This window comes from Nelumbo nucifera, chromosome 3 (genome assembly GCF_055504915.1).
Source record: "Nelumbo nucifera cultivar China Antique chromosome 3, China Antique-T2T, whole genome shotgun sequence".
Taxonomy (NCBI): domain Eukaryota; kingdom Viridiplantae; phylum Streptophyta; class Magnoliopsida; order Proteales; family Nelumbonaceae; genus Nelumbo; species Nelumbo nucifera.
This window is the reverse complement of record NC_142651.1, coordinates 69,833,678-69,851,307: the sequence shown is the minus strand read 5'-3', so window position 1 is coordinate 69,851,307 and position 17,630 is coordinate 69,833,678. Positions and strand designations below refer to the sequence as shown.

At 40.1% G+C, this 17,630-nt stretch overlaps 1 protein-coding gene across 2 annotated transcripts in view; it reads right to left on the bottom strand.

Annotated features, from left to right (window-relative positions):
* Positions 1 to 1,043: 1,043 nt before the first annotated feature.
* LOC104589176 (putative ADP-ribosylation factor GTPase-activating protein AGD13) overlaps positions 1,044 to 17,630 on the bottom strand; it is a 58,861-nt gene continuing 42,274 nt past the window's right edge. The window contains exons 5-9 of one of the 2 annotated variants that reach the window (XM_010247396.3): positions 16,006 to 16,169; positions 15,335 to 15,470; positions 14,857 to 14,973; positions 14,471 to 14,569; positions 1,044 to 1,521 (exon numbers count right to left, since the gene is read on the bottom strand). In XM_010247396.3, the coding sequence (XP_010245698.1) occupies positions 1,240 to 1,521; positions 14,471 to 14,569; positions 14,857 to 14,973; positions 15,335 to 15,470; positions 16,006 to 16,169 (798 nt within the window). In that variant the 3' untranslated portion in view covers positions 1,044 to 1,239. The remainder of the gene's footprint in view (positions 1,522 to 14,470; positions 14,570 to 14,856; positions 14,974 to 15,334; positions 15,471 to 16,005; positions 16,170 to 17,630) is intronic. The other variant, XM_010247397.3, reaches the window with a different exon arrangement.

The window sequence follows — 17,630 nt, the reverse complement described above, 5'->3', positions numbered from 1 at the left end:
TGAATGGTTCAGGCAGTTTGATTAGATCAGAATATTAAGGCAAATATTCATTACACTAAAGAGAGAGGGAGAGAGAGAGAGAGAGAAAAGGAAATAAAGGAGAGAGAAGAAAAAGTAAAGGAAAGAGAGAGAAAAGAAAGTGAGGAATGAGGGAAGGAGGAAGATCCGATGTTCACTGGCAATGACGGCGATGGCATCTTTCTTTCTCTGGAATCTCAGATTTGAAATCATTCTTGTCTCAGTCCCTCCCCATCTCTCAATCTCCTATGCTTTCTTACCAAATCGCAAATCGCTGTCCAGATCGAATGCATCGATGCTTTGCCTGCCCAGGTCAGTGGTTCTTTGACCAAGTCAATAGTTTTTGGCCCAAGCACAGGTTAAGGGTGAAATGGACTGGGCTGAAAAGTCCAACCGTCTGGGTCAAGAACGGTTTGAAAACACTGCCTTGAATACCAGTCATCACGTTGGGTAATCTCAGCTACAATTTGTGGGGTATGATTATGAAGAGGGAGGGGGCCTGATAGTGAAACTCATGAGGTTCCACTTCTACCCAAGGAACATCCCACAAGTTTGCTTCTCTCCCGTTTCCAATAAGTCTAATTAATCTCTTTTAGATCCATGGGTTTCCAGTAAGTCACCAACACATTACTACATTAGAAATGAAAATATAGATCATATGATACATTTTTTCCCATCGAGAGTATCAACACTCTAAAACATTTTTTTCTACGACACTATATGGAGTATATGAAGTGCTTATGAAAGGCATGAAGCTATAAAGAAACTCTCTCAAAATATGCTTCCACTCTTCCAAGAAAAGGGTATCAACTGTTGAATATGGCTATTTGTAACAAGTCCTTGTATTTAGAATCAGTGACCCTGAAAACTGATACACAGTACATATGCAACATCGATATTTTTTTTTGGTATTTGTATCATCGATACTTTGAACCTTGCTTTTTCACTCGTATTACTGGTCTTCATTCATGTTCCCTATTATTAAATAAGCAATTTTATTAATCCAATCTGTTCAAGAGACACCATCCAAAGCAAGAAGCCAATCCAATTGATGTAAAAGTAGTCTACAGAGATACAAATTACAGAAGAAAAAATAAAACAAAATACACTGGGAGAAAAAAGAACAAAACAGTAAATGCATAGTCAATATGTAGTTCGTAAAACAACCTATACACTATGGTCTTATTAAACAAAAGAATATGGGTGGAGAAATTGATGAAGCTAATGGTCTAGAGGTATCCACTCTAGTTCTAAGTCTATTTCTCCAGATTCCACGTTCATAAGCTTGAGCGAGACCTCTTGTTTTATTTTCCCATCAACAATATTGACGGAACTGTCATGGATGAGGGCATTGTCATGCGATTTTAACCATTTTCCAATTTGCATATCTGAAAACATGCTTGGATCTCCAATTGATGTTGCAGCTGTGATCATTGGCTGGATATCAACCTCCGCTTCCCCCATTATGTCATCAGCTGAGAAGGTATCATGATCAAACACTTGCTGTACCACGGGAGATTAGACATTAGATAAAATAAATGTTTACAGAAGTATTGTTTTGGAAACATGAGTGATATGATTATTATCAAAGAAAGAACATAAGGCATTTGACATGGCAATGCATCCCCAGTTTCTTGATTTTTTATCCGTGCTATCAGAGGAAATTTAGGCTGCATTTGGAAATGATGCAAATATGTGTGAATGCAAATATGTAAAGTGTAAAACGGTCCAATATAAATTGTAAAATTGGGTTAGTTTTGCACTGAAAAATTTATCTTCTTACCAAACAGACTTTTAGCTGTAATGGATGCAAACATGAATTCCAATAAAGCATATGCCTTTTTTATCAAAAGCCCACTTGAAGGAAAATTTACTTATTTTTTATTGATGTACTTTTACATCTTATTATCAATGTAAATATGCATTGGTCTGTCATTTGGCAATGCATAAATGTAGTGTTGTCAAACACAGGCAAAAGTGTTTGATGGACTATCCTAAATGGGCATGTCCATGTCGGTGTTATCCATGCAGTAAAGCAATGACCAGTCGTTTTGGCCTCTCTAGTTACTGCAGTAACCAGTCAAAACCCATGAATTAACTAGTCAATAAAAAAAGATATGTTGTAAATTTAAGATGTGTAAGTACATGTAAATTAGCGTCGCAGAGATTGTGATGAGGAATATGAAAGTATAAAGATAACCACGAAAGAACCTGCGATGAACACTATATCCATTGCCGAAGATATTACAAGTGTAGTTGCAGAACTCTACAATGGTCTGGAATTGCACAAGAATTGCGATGGCATCTGCAATGTCCTCACAAGAGAAAGCCGTGGTCACCAATCATGCTCTTACCCCTTCTGGCATCTTGTAATATAAGACCTCATTAACTAACTAGATTTTTTGCAACTTTCCTTTTTCTATGGAGTTTTTTGCCTCCTTTATTTCCTTTATTATTTCTGTTCTCCAATTGTTGGTGTTTGCTTTTTGTGGATAACTACTGTGATTTCATCCCCTTCGAAGGTTGTGTGCGACCGTAGTGTGGCTGATGAATCTATAAACTTGTTCTTGGCCCTGTTTAAGTAATTGAAGGTGACATTAATGTCTTGGCACAATTTTTGAATTAACGAGTTCCTTGACATCCACGTCTCCTTTTATCTGTTGTATCACTAACTAGGAGTCCCCATATGCCACTAGATTTTTGACTCCTAATTCCTTCACTAAGTAGAGCCCTATGGTCAGAGCCTCGTATTCTACTATGTTGTGAGAGCCTAGGAACTGGAGTTTGTAGGATCATGAGATTTTGGACCCATCAAGGGATTTAGGACTATTCCTACACCACCTCCATCTTTTGATGTGAATGCTCCATCAAAGTATAGCTTCCTTTATCCTTGTCAACTACTGCAACCATGGGATTCTCCTGGGATATCCTCAGTAATTATCAACTTATCATTGGATGGGAAGGCTGCTAGTGAGTCTGTTGTAGCTTGGCATTTGATTTCCCTTGGGTGTTGGCAAGTTATGATGTACTCGATAGTTACATTAATCGTCTACTCAGAAACTGGGAGGTGATTGCAGGTTCCTCTTCTTCCAAGAAAAAACTCGTGCAACAGTGGACACCACCATCAGTTGACTTCCTTAAGTTGACTGTCAATGGCAGCAGTTTTGGTAATCCAGGCCCCTCTGGAATAATGGTCATAAGAAACATCAGGGGAGAAATTTTGGGGATGTTCTCAGCACCAATTGGGGAAGGGAACTCCATTAGAGCTGAGATGGAAGCAGTCTTGTATGGCTTACAAAAAGCCATGGAGTTAGGCATTCATAAACTGATAATCGAAGGGGACTCAAATGATTCTGAGTTGGTTGAGAAAAGAGGAAAAGAGTCCTTGTGGTTCAGAAATGAGATTAAAAAATTCGGAAGACTGTCAAAAGATATGCAAATCTAAGCACAATGGGTTCCAAGGTCAGAAAACAATCTAGCAGATCAACTAGAAAAACAAGGGGTTAGAAGAGAACATGTTTTCTAGGCTCAGTTGTAAATTTATAATCAAATTCCTGGGGCTATTACTGTTTACTATTTTGTTTGTTGATTGGGTAGCCGAGGCTACTCATTGCTGTAAATTCTGTTTTCTCAATCAATAAAAGCTTATTCTTTTTACTGAAAAAAAAAAAAACACATGTCAACCTTAGGAAGATGATAGACCTTTTGAAGCGTCTATCGTCAGCCTCTTTAAGTCACTCATGTGATCTCTCAAAATCATGCACATGCCCCCTCCCTCTTTTAATAAACATGGGCCCAACCTTATAGATCTATTTTTACTTTTACTGTCATGTTGATAACATTTATGCTTCCAACTGGTGGGTGAGGTGGGAGGGGATCTCATCTACCATGTTGCTGCTACTGCTTTGTCCTTGTCTTGTGTCCTCAAAGTGGAACAGCTCTTCAAATAGCTTTGTCCTCATTTCCCTTCTATAGTGGGTGGGTGTGAGGGCTAGGATTGCTCTATTTTCCCATCTGCAATCAACCTCCTCGTGATGAGGACTACTTTCCTAGTGTAGGAGAATGCTGGAAGGATTTTGAAATCTAGCCTCGCTAGTGAGCTGCAAGGTGATCTTCCTGAGCCACATCTGGGGGTGCACATCCGCTTCACGAGAATCTTCCTTGCCACAAGTCTACTATGTGGTTCTCATGTCTCATTGGCGACCTGTTATGCAGCCTGCTGCTTTGCTTCAACCCTTGTTGCTGCTCTACTGCTTTTTCCACGGACCTTCAGGTCCTCTCTGCACACAACCACAACTTTGAGAAATTCACTTTGTCGAGGTTCTATCAAGAACTTTCATTGTTCTTTCATGAATCACAGGACATAATCTCCTAGTTCCTTTGAATTGTATTGTCTTATGTTCCTCAGGTCAGCTAGCGTCATCCTCTCTAATGTGAACCACTTTGTCACGAACCTCTCCACCAGATCTTACCAAGTGTTGATGCTGCTAAGCACCAGGTTTATGAACCATGAATACGTCTGTTCCGTGAGTGTCTTCGAGAACTCTTAGCTTCATGTCTCCGTCTATGGAGTAGGGTCCCAAGGTATCTTCAAATTTACTAATATGTTCATTGGCATTCCCCGATTCTCTGTTGTACATTTGCCAGGTTAGTGGTTCTTGGTAATCGGGCAGGTAGGGTTTCTATGCAATATGGATGGGTAAGGCCTTTGGTAGGGTGATGCTTGTTTCCAGAGACCACTAACTACAGGCACTCCATAAGCTCTTCTTTAGTTAGGTGTTGGATTCTCTCATTCCAATGTTTTGGTTTTCCTGAGTCTAAATCTATGGCTGCCAAGGATAGTGGATGGTGTACTGATGGTGATGGTGGTTTAGGAGTTTGGGATCTTAGTGGAATTCTTACTTCTAGATGAATCTTGGACGTTCTTGGCACTGGATAACTTCCTACTGGTGCGACCGAATCAAGATCCAGTGAATCTAGTGGTGGTTGGGTTGGTGGTGCTGTCAACGGAGTCAAAGCTTTTGATGTCAAGAAATGGCTTTATAAGAGTTGGAATAGACGGTCTTGCTTTTGCTCCATGCATTCCATTCTTTTTTGTTGCTCTTCCTCCATTTTATCAAGTCGATCTCACAACTCGTATATCTTTTCGGCTAGACTAGCCCATTGATCATCATGTATGTTCTCATCTCCATCTTTTGTGGAGAGAATATCCACCTGGTGCCAATGGATCTAGTGGTGCTAGCTTTTTAGGTGGTTGTAGTGGAACTGGTGTCACTTCTTCAGTTCTTGACTATTGAGCTCTACGTGCCAGCATCTTCGCATTCTCCGACCAAAACCCTAACCAAAGATTCTTGATATAAGCCAACAAGGATAAGGATGGACTTAGGGTCTTGGAAGTGAGAAGAAAGATATCAACGAGGAGAATAGGCAAAAGAACTTAGGTTCGAGTGGAATGAAAATTAGATCCCATTCATAGTGGGCGGTCTCCCTATTTATAGAAGCAACGAAGCAAGACTATGTGCATGAAGCCAGAATTCTAGAATATTCCTTAATCCAAACAATGATTGGAGACAAATCCCATTTGTTTCTACCCTCGGGACACATGTCTCTCTAGACCACAAGGTTGTTAGAGCACAGCCTCATGTCTCCTTAGGAGGTGACGTGTGTCAATACAACACCAAAGTACAACAAATCGTGGCTTCCCTAAGGTACTGATAATGCATCTAACACCCTCAGCATGGCCTTCACCGTGCTCAGGCACTGACTCATTAATGTTTAGCTTGCCTTGCAAGACATAAACACATTTGATTTTGAATGCCTTGCGAGATTGACAGGGCAGATGCATCCTCGTGAGGCAAGAAAATTTTTCTTGTTAGGTAGGACTACTATGACCTCACGAAACAACTCGTGAGGCTGGTGTCTCAAGGCAAATCATCAGGTGGGGCATAACAATCTGGTGAGGTGACTCACAAAGTTAAACTGATATGACCTCGTGAGGTGACTCACGAGGTTCAGTTAATGTAATCTCGTGAGGCAGCTTGCGAGTTAGTATCGTGAACTTGTCCACAGCTTTACAAGGTTATGTCAACTCAATTTCGTTTCCATGTTGAAGGGATGGGATATCCATCATATGGATGGCCGAACCATGTAGGGTGGTTGGGCGAAATTTCAAAAATTTCTTTCTCCCATCCGGGAATCGTATTCCCTAATTTAGAAAACTATATTTTCAAGGTTCGTTCTTGAAACAAACCAGACCAGGTCTGTAACCAAAAGGAAGCAAGGGAAATACCTGATACGGAATAATAATAACTCCCAACGTAGGTGTTCACGCCCAAAGAGGTGACCAAAACCCGCCATCTACTGAAGATGGCACAACTTATGGTGAGGCAGGATCACCAAAATGGTTCCTTGGCAAGAACCCTAATTCTTCAACAAGAATCACGCAAGGGGCTGGTGAGCATGACTTTAGATTGTTTCTTCTAGCAAGAAACAATATCAAGAACTATTCTTGATCAGATCCAAAGGTGGAAATCGAATTGGGTAAGGGCGGCAAGAACTAGAGGAGAATTCTACAAATTGCTGAGTGTATAAACTAGTGAATTCGCCCCCTATTTATAGCCTTCTTTGGATCAGCTTCGTAATCCAATTAGGAAAGAGTTTCTTGATCCAAATCTGATATTTGGATCTGGACTCTTAAATGGATAAGACTTATCTTATCCTTTAGCTAATCCTGATCAGGTTATAAATCAAAATTCGCCCCCCTTTTAATTTACTTAAGCTCAGTTCAAAATGGGCTTTAGGCCCATTTAGTCACATAGCTCACTTTCCCTATAAATGTTGGCTAGCTTGGCTTTCTTTGTATGGCGTGGGACCCTAGCATTGATCTACACATCAGCCACATGGGTTCAGCCCAGCCTTTGTTACAAGGGCTGACTGAATTAACAGCAAAACACATTGAACCCCTGAGTCCATTAGCATGTGCTCTTAGTAGAAACCACTATCTGCTGATTCGGTCAAGCTTCTTGTGGAAGGAAGAGGTGAAAGCTATAGATTTCAGCAATAGAAGAGGAAAGGAAAGAAGAGAGAAGAAGGTCAACTAGGATTGTGTATCATAACCCTAGCCGCCAGCCCCTCATTCTATTTATAATTAACTTAAATATGAGATATTACAAAGATGCCCTTAGTAGGGCAGCAACTCAAACTAAATAGTTACAACTCTTTAAAAAATAAAAACGAATGGGCCCAAGGCCCAATAACTTCTTAATTTAGAAGAAAATAAACTAAACACAAATCGGCCCACTCAACACTTCCCCTCAAGTTGGGAGTAGATGTCACACATTCCCAACTTGCGTAGATCATGCTCCAGCTTATTCTTTGCAACACCTTTTGTGAGAACATCAGCAAGCTGCAGATCAGAAGAAATGTATGGAAGACAAACTTCTCCAGAAGTTACCCTTTCTCTGATAAAATGTCTATCAATGTGCTTAGTTCGGTCATGCTGGACTGGATTGTGGGCAATATTAAATGCTGCCTGGTTATCGCAGTATAGCATCATAGGTTCTTCTGCCTGTACACCGATTTCTTCTAACAGAGAACGGATCCAGAGAAGTTCTGAAACTCCATGTGCCATGTCCCTATATTCGGCTTCTGCACTTGATCTTGCTATAACTGTTTGTTTTTTACTCTTCCATGAGACTAGGTTACCCCCAACTAGGGTGTACACTCCTGAAGTTGATCTTCTGTCATCAAGGCATCTTGCCCAATCCACGTCTGTATAGGTCTCTAGCTTCAGCTGTCCATGATCAGTAAACAATATGCCTCTACCTGGATGTCCCTTCAAATAAGCAAGGATCCTGTCAACTGTCTTCCAGTGCTGGTCTCGTGGAGCATGCATGCATTGACTCACTACACTTACTGCATAGGAGATGTCCGGTCCTGTCATACACAAGTATAGTAGCCGACCCACAAGTCTTTGGTACCTCCCAAGGTCCTTTATTGGTTCACCTTCTGATGCACTGATTCTATGGTTCTAATCAATGGGGGTGCTAGCTGCCTTTGTTCCAAGCTTCCCTGTCTCTTGGAGAAGGTCCAAGACATACTTCCTTTGAGAGATAAAAATTCCATGTTTCGATCTTGCAACTTCGATGCCTAAGAAGTATCTCAGTTCTCCAAGATCCTTAATCTCAAATTCCTTATGCAGGTTCCTCTTTAGACTATCAATCTCACTTAGATCATTCCCAGTGACAACAATATCATCCACATAAACAATTAGGATTGACACCAAAAATCCCCTGCGCTTCACAAACAAAGTGTGATCAGATTGAGTTTGAGTGTAGCCAAAAACAATCAGAGGGCCTTTCTGAATCTGTCAAACCATGCTCTAGGAGATTGTTTCAAGCCATATAGTGACTTCTTCAGCTTGCATACCTTTCCCTTTTTAGAATTATCATAAAAACCAGTTGGAAGATCCATATACACCTCTTCTTGCAGATCCCCATTTAGGAAAGCATTCTTCACATCCAGTTGAAACAAGGGCCAAGAGTATGAGGCAGCAAGAGAAAGGAGTATCCGAACAGAGGTCATCTTTGCAACTGTCGCAAATGTCTCTAGATAATCATTTGGCATAGGTCTGTGTATACCCTTTTGCAACCAGTCTTGCCATGTACCTTTCTATACTTCCATCTGCCTTATACTTTACTGTGTAAACCCATCTCCATCCAACTGTCTCCTTGCCTTCTGGTAGGTCCACAATCTCCCATGTCTGATTCTTAATCAAAGCCTCCATCTCTTCCTGCATAGTTGTCTTCCACTCAGGTTTGGAGAGAGACTCACTAACACCCTTGGGTATAGACACTGAATCAAGAGAAGAGAGAAAAGCACGGTAAGAAGGAGAAAGTCCATTGTAGGATAAGTATTATGAAATGCAATGAGCAGTGCACTTTCTCTTCCCTTTTCTAAGAGCAATAGGGAGATCAAGGTTATCTGTAACAGTGTTAGTAGGACCAATGGGAACTGAAATAGTAGTGGGATCAAGAGGAATACCTGAATCTGTATCAGCCGAATCTAGAGTCTCCAAGGGATCGACAAGAAGTGGTGTGAGTTCTGCTCTAGTGGAATCAACCGCCTTATGAAGTCTCTTCCGTGAGTAATGTTGTGAGACGGAACGCAAAGGAGGTGGCAAGGTAGGTGACATCGGGTGGTGGTCAAGCACAGTAGTAGACACAGGGACTGGAACTGGGAGAGGGATAGACTGATGACTTACTTCCCCAAAACACTCTCCCTGAGAAGGATTCCTTGAGAAGAAGTACGTAAATTCAAGAAAAGGTAATGTCCATAGTAACAAACCGGTTCCCAAAGACTAGATCGTAGCAGCGATACCCTTTCTGATTCTCTACATATCCAAGACATTTCTTAGCCTTGAGATCAAGCATCGAACGGTAAGGACCAAGGATATGCGCAAAGCAGACACACCCAAACACCCTTAGAGGAATATGAAACATCTCCCCCTGAGGAAAAAGAAGGCTGAATTGAGTGCTGAATCCAAGTATACAAGAAGGCACCCTGTTAATCAGATATACTGCCGTGAGAACAACATCACCCCAAAAATGAACCGGAACTGTAGTTGTGATCATCATGCTTCTTGCTGTCTCAACAATGTGTCTGTTCTTCCTCTCTGCAACACCATTCTGCTGTGGACTGTAGGAGAAACTAGCAACTACTCTGATGGACAACACCATACTCCAACAAATACGAGGCAAGATGTCTCTCAAAATATTCCCTAGCATTGTCAGATCTGAACATCTTTATTCTGGTTCCAAACTGTGTTAATACCATCTGGTGGAATTGCCTCACCAAGGATGGTACTTCATTGCGGGATTTCATCAGGTAAATCCAAGAATATCGAGAGAAATCATCCACAAACAGGAGAAAATAGCGATAGCTGCCCATAGAGGGAACATGATAAGGGCCCCACACATCCGAATGAATAACATCAAAAGGAGAAAAACATCTTTTATTACTAGGTTTGAAAGAGTGTCTACAATGCTTTCCAAGTTCACAACCTTCACACTTCAACCTTGACAGACTCACAGACTCAAACAGTTTTGGAAATAAAGAACTTAAAGAAGAAAAAGACAAATGACCCAGACGATTATGCCAAAGTATAATATGATCCACAGATTTTGACTCACTGTCCTTGCAAACATGATGACTTTGGTGAATTGGAAGAGCATCTAGGAGGTAGATTCCATTCACTTTACGACCACTTCCAATAGTCCTCTTTGAATCCAGATCCTACAAAATACAGCGTCTAGGAGAAAAAATTACTGAGCAGTTCAGGTTCTTAGTCAAACTACTAATAGATAATAAATTGGTGCTCAATCTTGGAACATGGAGGACAGAGGGTAAACAAATGGAATCATTAATCTTGACCGATCCCTTCCCAGCAATAGGAACATGGGATCCATCAGTTGTGGAGACCCTATCTCTGCCAGAACAGAGCTAGTAAGAGGAGAAAATAGTGGAGCAATGGGTCATGTACTCTGAGGCTCCAGAGTCTATAATCCAAGGAGATCTCTCCTTACCTCAAGCAGAAACATAGTTTGCAGTGACATGTGGACTACCTGTGTGGGCAAAGGAGGTAGAGTGGGCTCCACCTATGCTACCTGTACCTTGTTGACCGCTTGCGGCTGAACTAGAATTAGTTGTATCCCTCTGATTCAAGAGTAACCCAAACCTCTCAAGCTCGGCCCTTACTGCAGTAGCTGCAACGGACTCCAAAGCAGCTGTAGTGGGGGGGCCAGCGTGTCACTGGTAACTGCCATGTACGCATTTCCTTTCTTATTCTTCAATCTGGTCGGCACAAGATGTGGGTGAAGCTTCCAACAAGTATCTCTTGTATGCTTAGACTTCTTACAGTAGTCACAAACTAAGTCCCTTTTGTCTTCCTTCTTGTTTTCATTGCCGTTCTGTTTAGATTTCACAACACTTACCATAGCGGACCGATCAGACATGAGATTCTTCATCATTACATCCCTCCTGCACTCCTCTCCTGACACAAATGCATATGCTTGGGAGAGAGTAACACTATACCTGGAAAGAAGATGCTGTCGTGCAATGTCATACTCAGGGTTAAGGCCAACAAGGAATTCGAACACCCTATACTTCTCTAAGTGTCTTTGATAGGTAGCTCTACAGCGGGGGTAGTTCTACAGCGGAAGAAACCCGTGCGGCGTCCCGGCCAAGGTAGGCCAAGACAAGCCTTTGTGTGCTGCAAGGCTAGGAGTTGCCCGATGAGATGGCTCCACCAAGGTCAGTAGCACTGGATCATGACCTCAAGTCGCATGGCCGGGGCACTCGGCTGGCTTAGACCGGTCCATGGGAGGTGCCGCTTACGTGCTAAAGGGGGACGGCCATAATGTGAGGCGACTACGTGCCGAAGAGGTGACTTGGCACCGATGTGAAGGGTCTCCTATATGCCAATGATGATGGGCACCTGTGGGCCATGTTGAGAAGCAACCGCCCTCTCTAGAAGCCTCCAAACCACGTGGGACTTGAATCGCCCCTTATAAAAAACTCCAAGGAACCCTAAAAGAATAGGGCGCCACTACCTAGGTCAAAATTGAAGAGTCCAACAAAAACAAGATTCTTCCCCTTTCTCCAGTTTTTCCTGATTCTAATGAGAAACCCTAGACCAACTACAGGGCATATAGATCCATCAAGAAAATCCAAAAACTGGGCTTACCTGAGAGCTCTGATCAACCTCTTAAAACTCCATGCAGTCGGCCGATCTAGGGCTGCATGAGAGAATCACTTACAGAACCTTCAACCTGCTCTGATACCAAGTAGAAACCACTATCTGCTGATTCGGCCAAGCTTCTTGTGGAAGGAAGAGGTGAAAGTTGTAGATTTCAGCAATAGAAGAGGAAAGGAAAGAAGAGAGAAGAAGGTCAACTAGGATTGTGTATCATAACCCTAGCCGCCAGCCCCTCATTCTATTTATAATTAACTTAAATATGAGATATTACAAAGATGCCCTTAGTAGGGCGACAACTCAAACTAAATAGTTACAACTCTTTAAAAAATAAAAACTAATGGGCCCAAGGCCCAACAACTTCTTAATTTAAAAGAAAATAAACTAAACACAAATCGGCCCACTCAACACTCTTAATGAACCCAATATTTACACTAAATGGTCATTGGGTCTAACCACTTTATGAAGGCCCAAGGACTGCAGGCAGATGCAAGATTAGTCCATCAAGTATAACCCTCAAAGGTCTTACACTTAACCTCTCAGTCCATAATGATCAAACACTGCCCGACAAGAGAGGACCTCTCCCTCGGCTGCAAGGTACAATGTTGCACTCTACTCACATGGATCCCAGGAATTAAAACATTTTGCAAACATTTTGTGAAACCATAATATATATGTATATCTCTATATAAATATATTTTGCAAAACAAATCTCAACAATTTGAAATCAATTGCCGGTAGTTTAGGTTTCCATTAGAGAGAGTGCATTCCTCGATCATTCACTTTGTCTGACAAAGGGGTTGATCCTGTCACTAGGATCACCCACTTAGGTGAATTCTCAGACTGTCCCAACATACCCAGGTTTTGACCCCCGCTAAGGATTTCATTGATTGGCATATCAAAGGCAACCCAATCCGACACCTAGTGCAGTACCATAATCGAGTCTAGGGGTCAGGTGTAACATTCCAGTTTTGCCCATCTGTCTCTAAGATCCAAGGCAATACTAGAATTTGGTCCGGTTCAAGGTTTCAAGAAACCTACACTACATGTACCTCAAGTCTCACCCTAGCAGTTGAGACAAACCACCCACTTGGCGGCACATCAATGTCAGCCTTGGCAGGATAAATCTCCCCAAATCTATCCAACGGCTGTGAAGATTCTAAACTAACACGAATCTCGTAAATGTCCAGTTTAAGGGTATTACACAGAAACACACCAATATAACATGAATCAAATATGTACTTTATTCATTTCAATAAATGTCATAATGTACATCAAGCTGAATGGAGCTAAGGGCATACACTGTCTAACACGTTACCCTGTTTTTTTTTATGAATGTCCATGTTACCCTGTTATGCTGCAAAGCCCACATTCCGTTATTTACTCTGAGTCTCATCACACATATCGATGAGATTTTAGTTCTTTACCCTTAAATATATATTCATTGTCTTACAGTTGGAAGCCAAATTGCTTTGTAATCTTAACCATTGCAGCAAGGCCATTAGTTCAGCTTCCATCGAGCCTCCAACTCCAATAGGTCCTGAATACAATGCCACCACCCTGCCTACTAAGTCTCTAAAGGCACCCCCTAATCCCCTATTCCTGCCAGCCCAAAATTGCCCACGGAGCTCCTATCATAGTTCAGTTTTAACATGTTACTTTCTGGGGATTTCCACTCCATGATTACCTTGTCTTTTTTCTTTAGAAGATTGTGCCACCTCCACCCAAGTTCTTATTATATCATTCACTGAAGACTGTGCCAACTCCCTTTCTTCTTTGATTTCCTTAAGAAATTTGGATTGAAGATACCACATAAAAAATACCCAAACTTCACTACTTGATGGCAAAGAAAAGAAGCAATTGGTGTAGAATGATTTGTTAAGAATGGGCATACAAGAAAATTGCTTGTATATCGGTCTTGTATATGAATTACATGATGTAACTGTGAACCTTATTTCAAAAGTAATGATTTTTGTTTTTCTCAGTTGTTACACTTTTTCTTGTTCCTAACACAAATAATTCATTACTTACCACAGAGGAATTACGGTAGCATCTGATTTATTTCATGAATAAAGCACCAAATGATGCATTTTCTGGTTAAAAGGCCAACATTATATTCTCAACCAAAAAAGATCATCACATACAGGCACTTCAAAATGGACATTGTAACTGTGTCAGACATGTGAACACCAATACTGACAGGATAATCAAAGGAACTCTTCTTAATGTGTGAGTAAATAACCTTGAACTCTAAAGATAAATTTTTTACATGATTAGTGTATCTGAAATACTAAATAGTATATCTTAGTGTTGTCTGCCTTGATTTATGCATCTACATTTAAATCATTTTCTTTCCCAAAAACTATTTCCTGTTATCATTACATTTATTTCATTATTTACAGAACATAAAAAAATGTATTATTAAATAATAGAACTTAAAACTAAAGTATAGCATACAAGTCCCTGAATACTATTTTCTTGGATTTCTGAGTCCAACACCTCGTACTCATGTCAGATTCCAGCATTCACACCAGTTTCCATGTAACATGGTTAAAAGATAAAGCATAGGTATCGTATGGTTTTGATGGTGGAAGTCTACCCCAAAATGTGTATGTGTGTGTGAGGAGAGAGAGAGAGAGAGAGAGAGAGAACAAACACAAATTCTCAATAAATGGAAGTCCAAAGCTTACACAATCTCACCACTTTCATGGGTCCATAATTCTGAGGAACTGAAAGCATGAGCTCCTCATTCCAAATAGGATTCAAGTTGCTATGTACCACTTGTGTCTGGACCCTCTGCTGAAAACACCAATACCAGTGTGTGTATTAACAAGAGAACCATGACCCTCCAAGAATGAAGAAATAACTCTGCAGTACACTAGTGACATATAGTAGATATGGACTTATTATTTGGCACCACCCCCAATCAGATAACACTAAACATCAGATCTAGTGCATTCCTTGGAACATACAGAAAAAAAAAAAAAAATGTAGTCCATCAAAGTCAACAGAACACAACACATAAAACATCATAGACCATCCTTGGATTTAACACAGAAGATGATGAAAGAGAATTAAAAACTAACCTGCTTCCCAACATTCAGGACAACATAAGGATCACTAGACAGCATATCTCTAATAGCTAAATTTGTGCCTTTTACAACTTTGACCTTGAGTAACCCAATGAATTCCACCATGCCTTCCTGTTATCAGTTTCAAAAATAGATGAGTTAAAAAGCATTTGACATTAAAACATAATAGCTATTATAGTTTTCTAGTCAACTAATCTATAGAACAAGTAGAGAACAAGTCTAAATGAGCCAGAATATTCCACATGCCATGATGGTTGGCTCCCTAAAGAATCTCACTTATTCCTCTCACCAGTCATCACTATTCACATATCAAGTTCCAGCAAAATAATCTTTATCCTAAGAAACTTTTGGAATTAAAAATAAAAGATAAATATTTCTACAGCCAATATCACTAAGGGAATGGTGGAGTATAGCCTGGCAAATGACCAGATGGTTGATCCAATGGATACTCTCTTTAATTGCCAATATTTACCGTTTTGGTTGATGAGTTTGAACTTCTGAAATTATCCATAATCTTTCTAGAAGAACTAGATTGGAGAGAGCCCCTTGCAGGAAATGAGACAATCCGCAAACTTGGTTTCAAAAATTCTTGAAGCTCATACTTGGCCCTACAAGGCAAAATTGAGAAAAATTACATTAGAAGTCATTGAAAAAGAAAAATCTCTTCACTAGTTAAATTACACAATTGTGCATTGACCCACACTGTCAAACTGGCAAAACACCTCTACTTGCACCAAAAACATTATTTTTTTATGTGATGTACAAAAAAAAGAATATTACCAATTCGTACCAACAAAAACATCCAAAAGAAAAGGGTTTATGCCTATTGGTAAAATGTCCACTCAACTACCAGTTTACCATCAGCATGGTCTGGATCAACATGGGAGGAGATGGACAGAGACAAGAATCAAGAATACACAAATCAACTCAATTTTATTCAGCCTTAATCCCAACCATTTGGGGAGAAAAACATCAAATATATGAATTTTCTATATTTATTATCATAATAGGATGTGAAGTCAAGATGTCCATAGCATGAAACCTTTTCCAACTTAATTTGTTTAGTGAAAAAGGGAAAAAAAACATCAAAGACTATAATGGGACTATGAATATGCATGTAAACAGGTGCCATAAATCACCTACCTGATGAACTTCATTCGCTCCTCATGACATGAATCCGGCCTGGGTTTCGAAAATCCTTCGGGAATAAAAGCTTCATAGATTTCATTAGCAGCAGAATTTCCACCGACCTCAACCATAGCATCAATTTCTTCTTCAGACCATTCATCTAGTGTCACGGATAAAACCTGAATGACAGTGAAAAAGAATAATAAGCATTCACAATTATATAGTTGACAACATTATAGGGAAAATTTCCATGCATACAGACATATATCAATGTACCTCCAAATTCTAAATTTTAATTTTCCATGACATTTAATAATTAAAATACCATTGTGATTTTGCAGAGGTGATATCAAGCACTTAGGTCTTTGATAACCAGATACCTGTACAAAGGTTTCGTATCATGTCAGATACTTCAATTTTTAGTGTAAGTTCCATATCTGACACTGTATCCAGTTGTGTCTTGACACATCCAGGTAACACAGATTGTAATTTGTGCATTTAGGCTTACCATTGGGAGGAAATCCAAGTCAGAAAGTTTCTGGTACCCAGTTTTGGAAAGATTTTTTTTTTTTTACTTTTTTGATCAGCACCAAGAAAGCAAGTTATTAAATTAAAAGGAAAAAGCAGATACATCTTTTTGGATAGCCTCAGCTACCCCATTAAGTTTAATTAAAAACTAACAAAAACAAAAACACTATGAACTTTAATCATTACAACTGAGCCTAAAAGCAATGTGGCCTGTTAACCCCTTGCTTTGCTAGCAGATCTTCCAAGCTATTAGCTGACCTTGGAACCCACTGGATGGACAGCTGCATATTTCTTGACAGTCTTCTAAACTTTTTTATCTCATTCTTTAAGTACCATGGAGCCTTTTCAATCTGTTCAGCCAACTTAAGACTACTTTTGAATCTCCTTCAATTGTTAACTTTCTCACTCCTAGTTCCGGAGCTTTTTGCACCCAAAACACTACTGCACTCAGTTCAGATGTTGTGAAATCCCCAAAGCCAAGAAGACCTTAATATAATCCCTATATTCATTTCTAATCACCACTCCTATACCAGAGGGACCCAGATTGCCAAAGCTGCTTCCATCAAAGCTTAATTTAAAGAAGCCATTCTCAGGTGGATCCCAAGACTTGAGTTTGGTTCTTTGAAGAAGATAAATCTGCAAATTTTCTGATAACATCATAGATGTGATTCAGACCAATAAAAAAAGGTAACATAATTTAGATTATAGCAAAAGAAGTAGAGAAGAAGAAGAAGATAGCAAGAAGAAGATGAAAGAATGGAGAAAAAGAGAGAAAGAAAGAGGAGTTTGATAATCTCCTCTTTTCCCACACAAATCTTTTATTAATCTTACTTAAGTTACATAGTTTACAAGTTTTCCCTTAAGTGGGCATCCACCTCATCAGCATACTTAGAAAACATAAACTAGAGTTAAAGGCCCATTAAGAACAAATAACAAGAAAGAAGTAATAAATAAGACACAAATGGGATAGAGCCCAGTCGGCCCAGTCTCTCTACACTCCCCCTCAAGCTGAGCATAGATATCAATCATGCCCAGCTTGCTTATATAGTGAACCAACTTTCCTTTAGGAACACCTTTTGTCAAAACATCATCCAACTGTTCTTTAGAAGCAA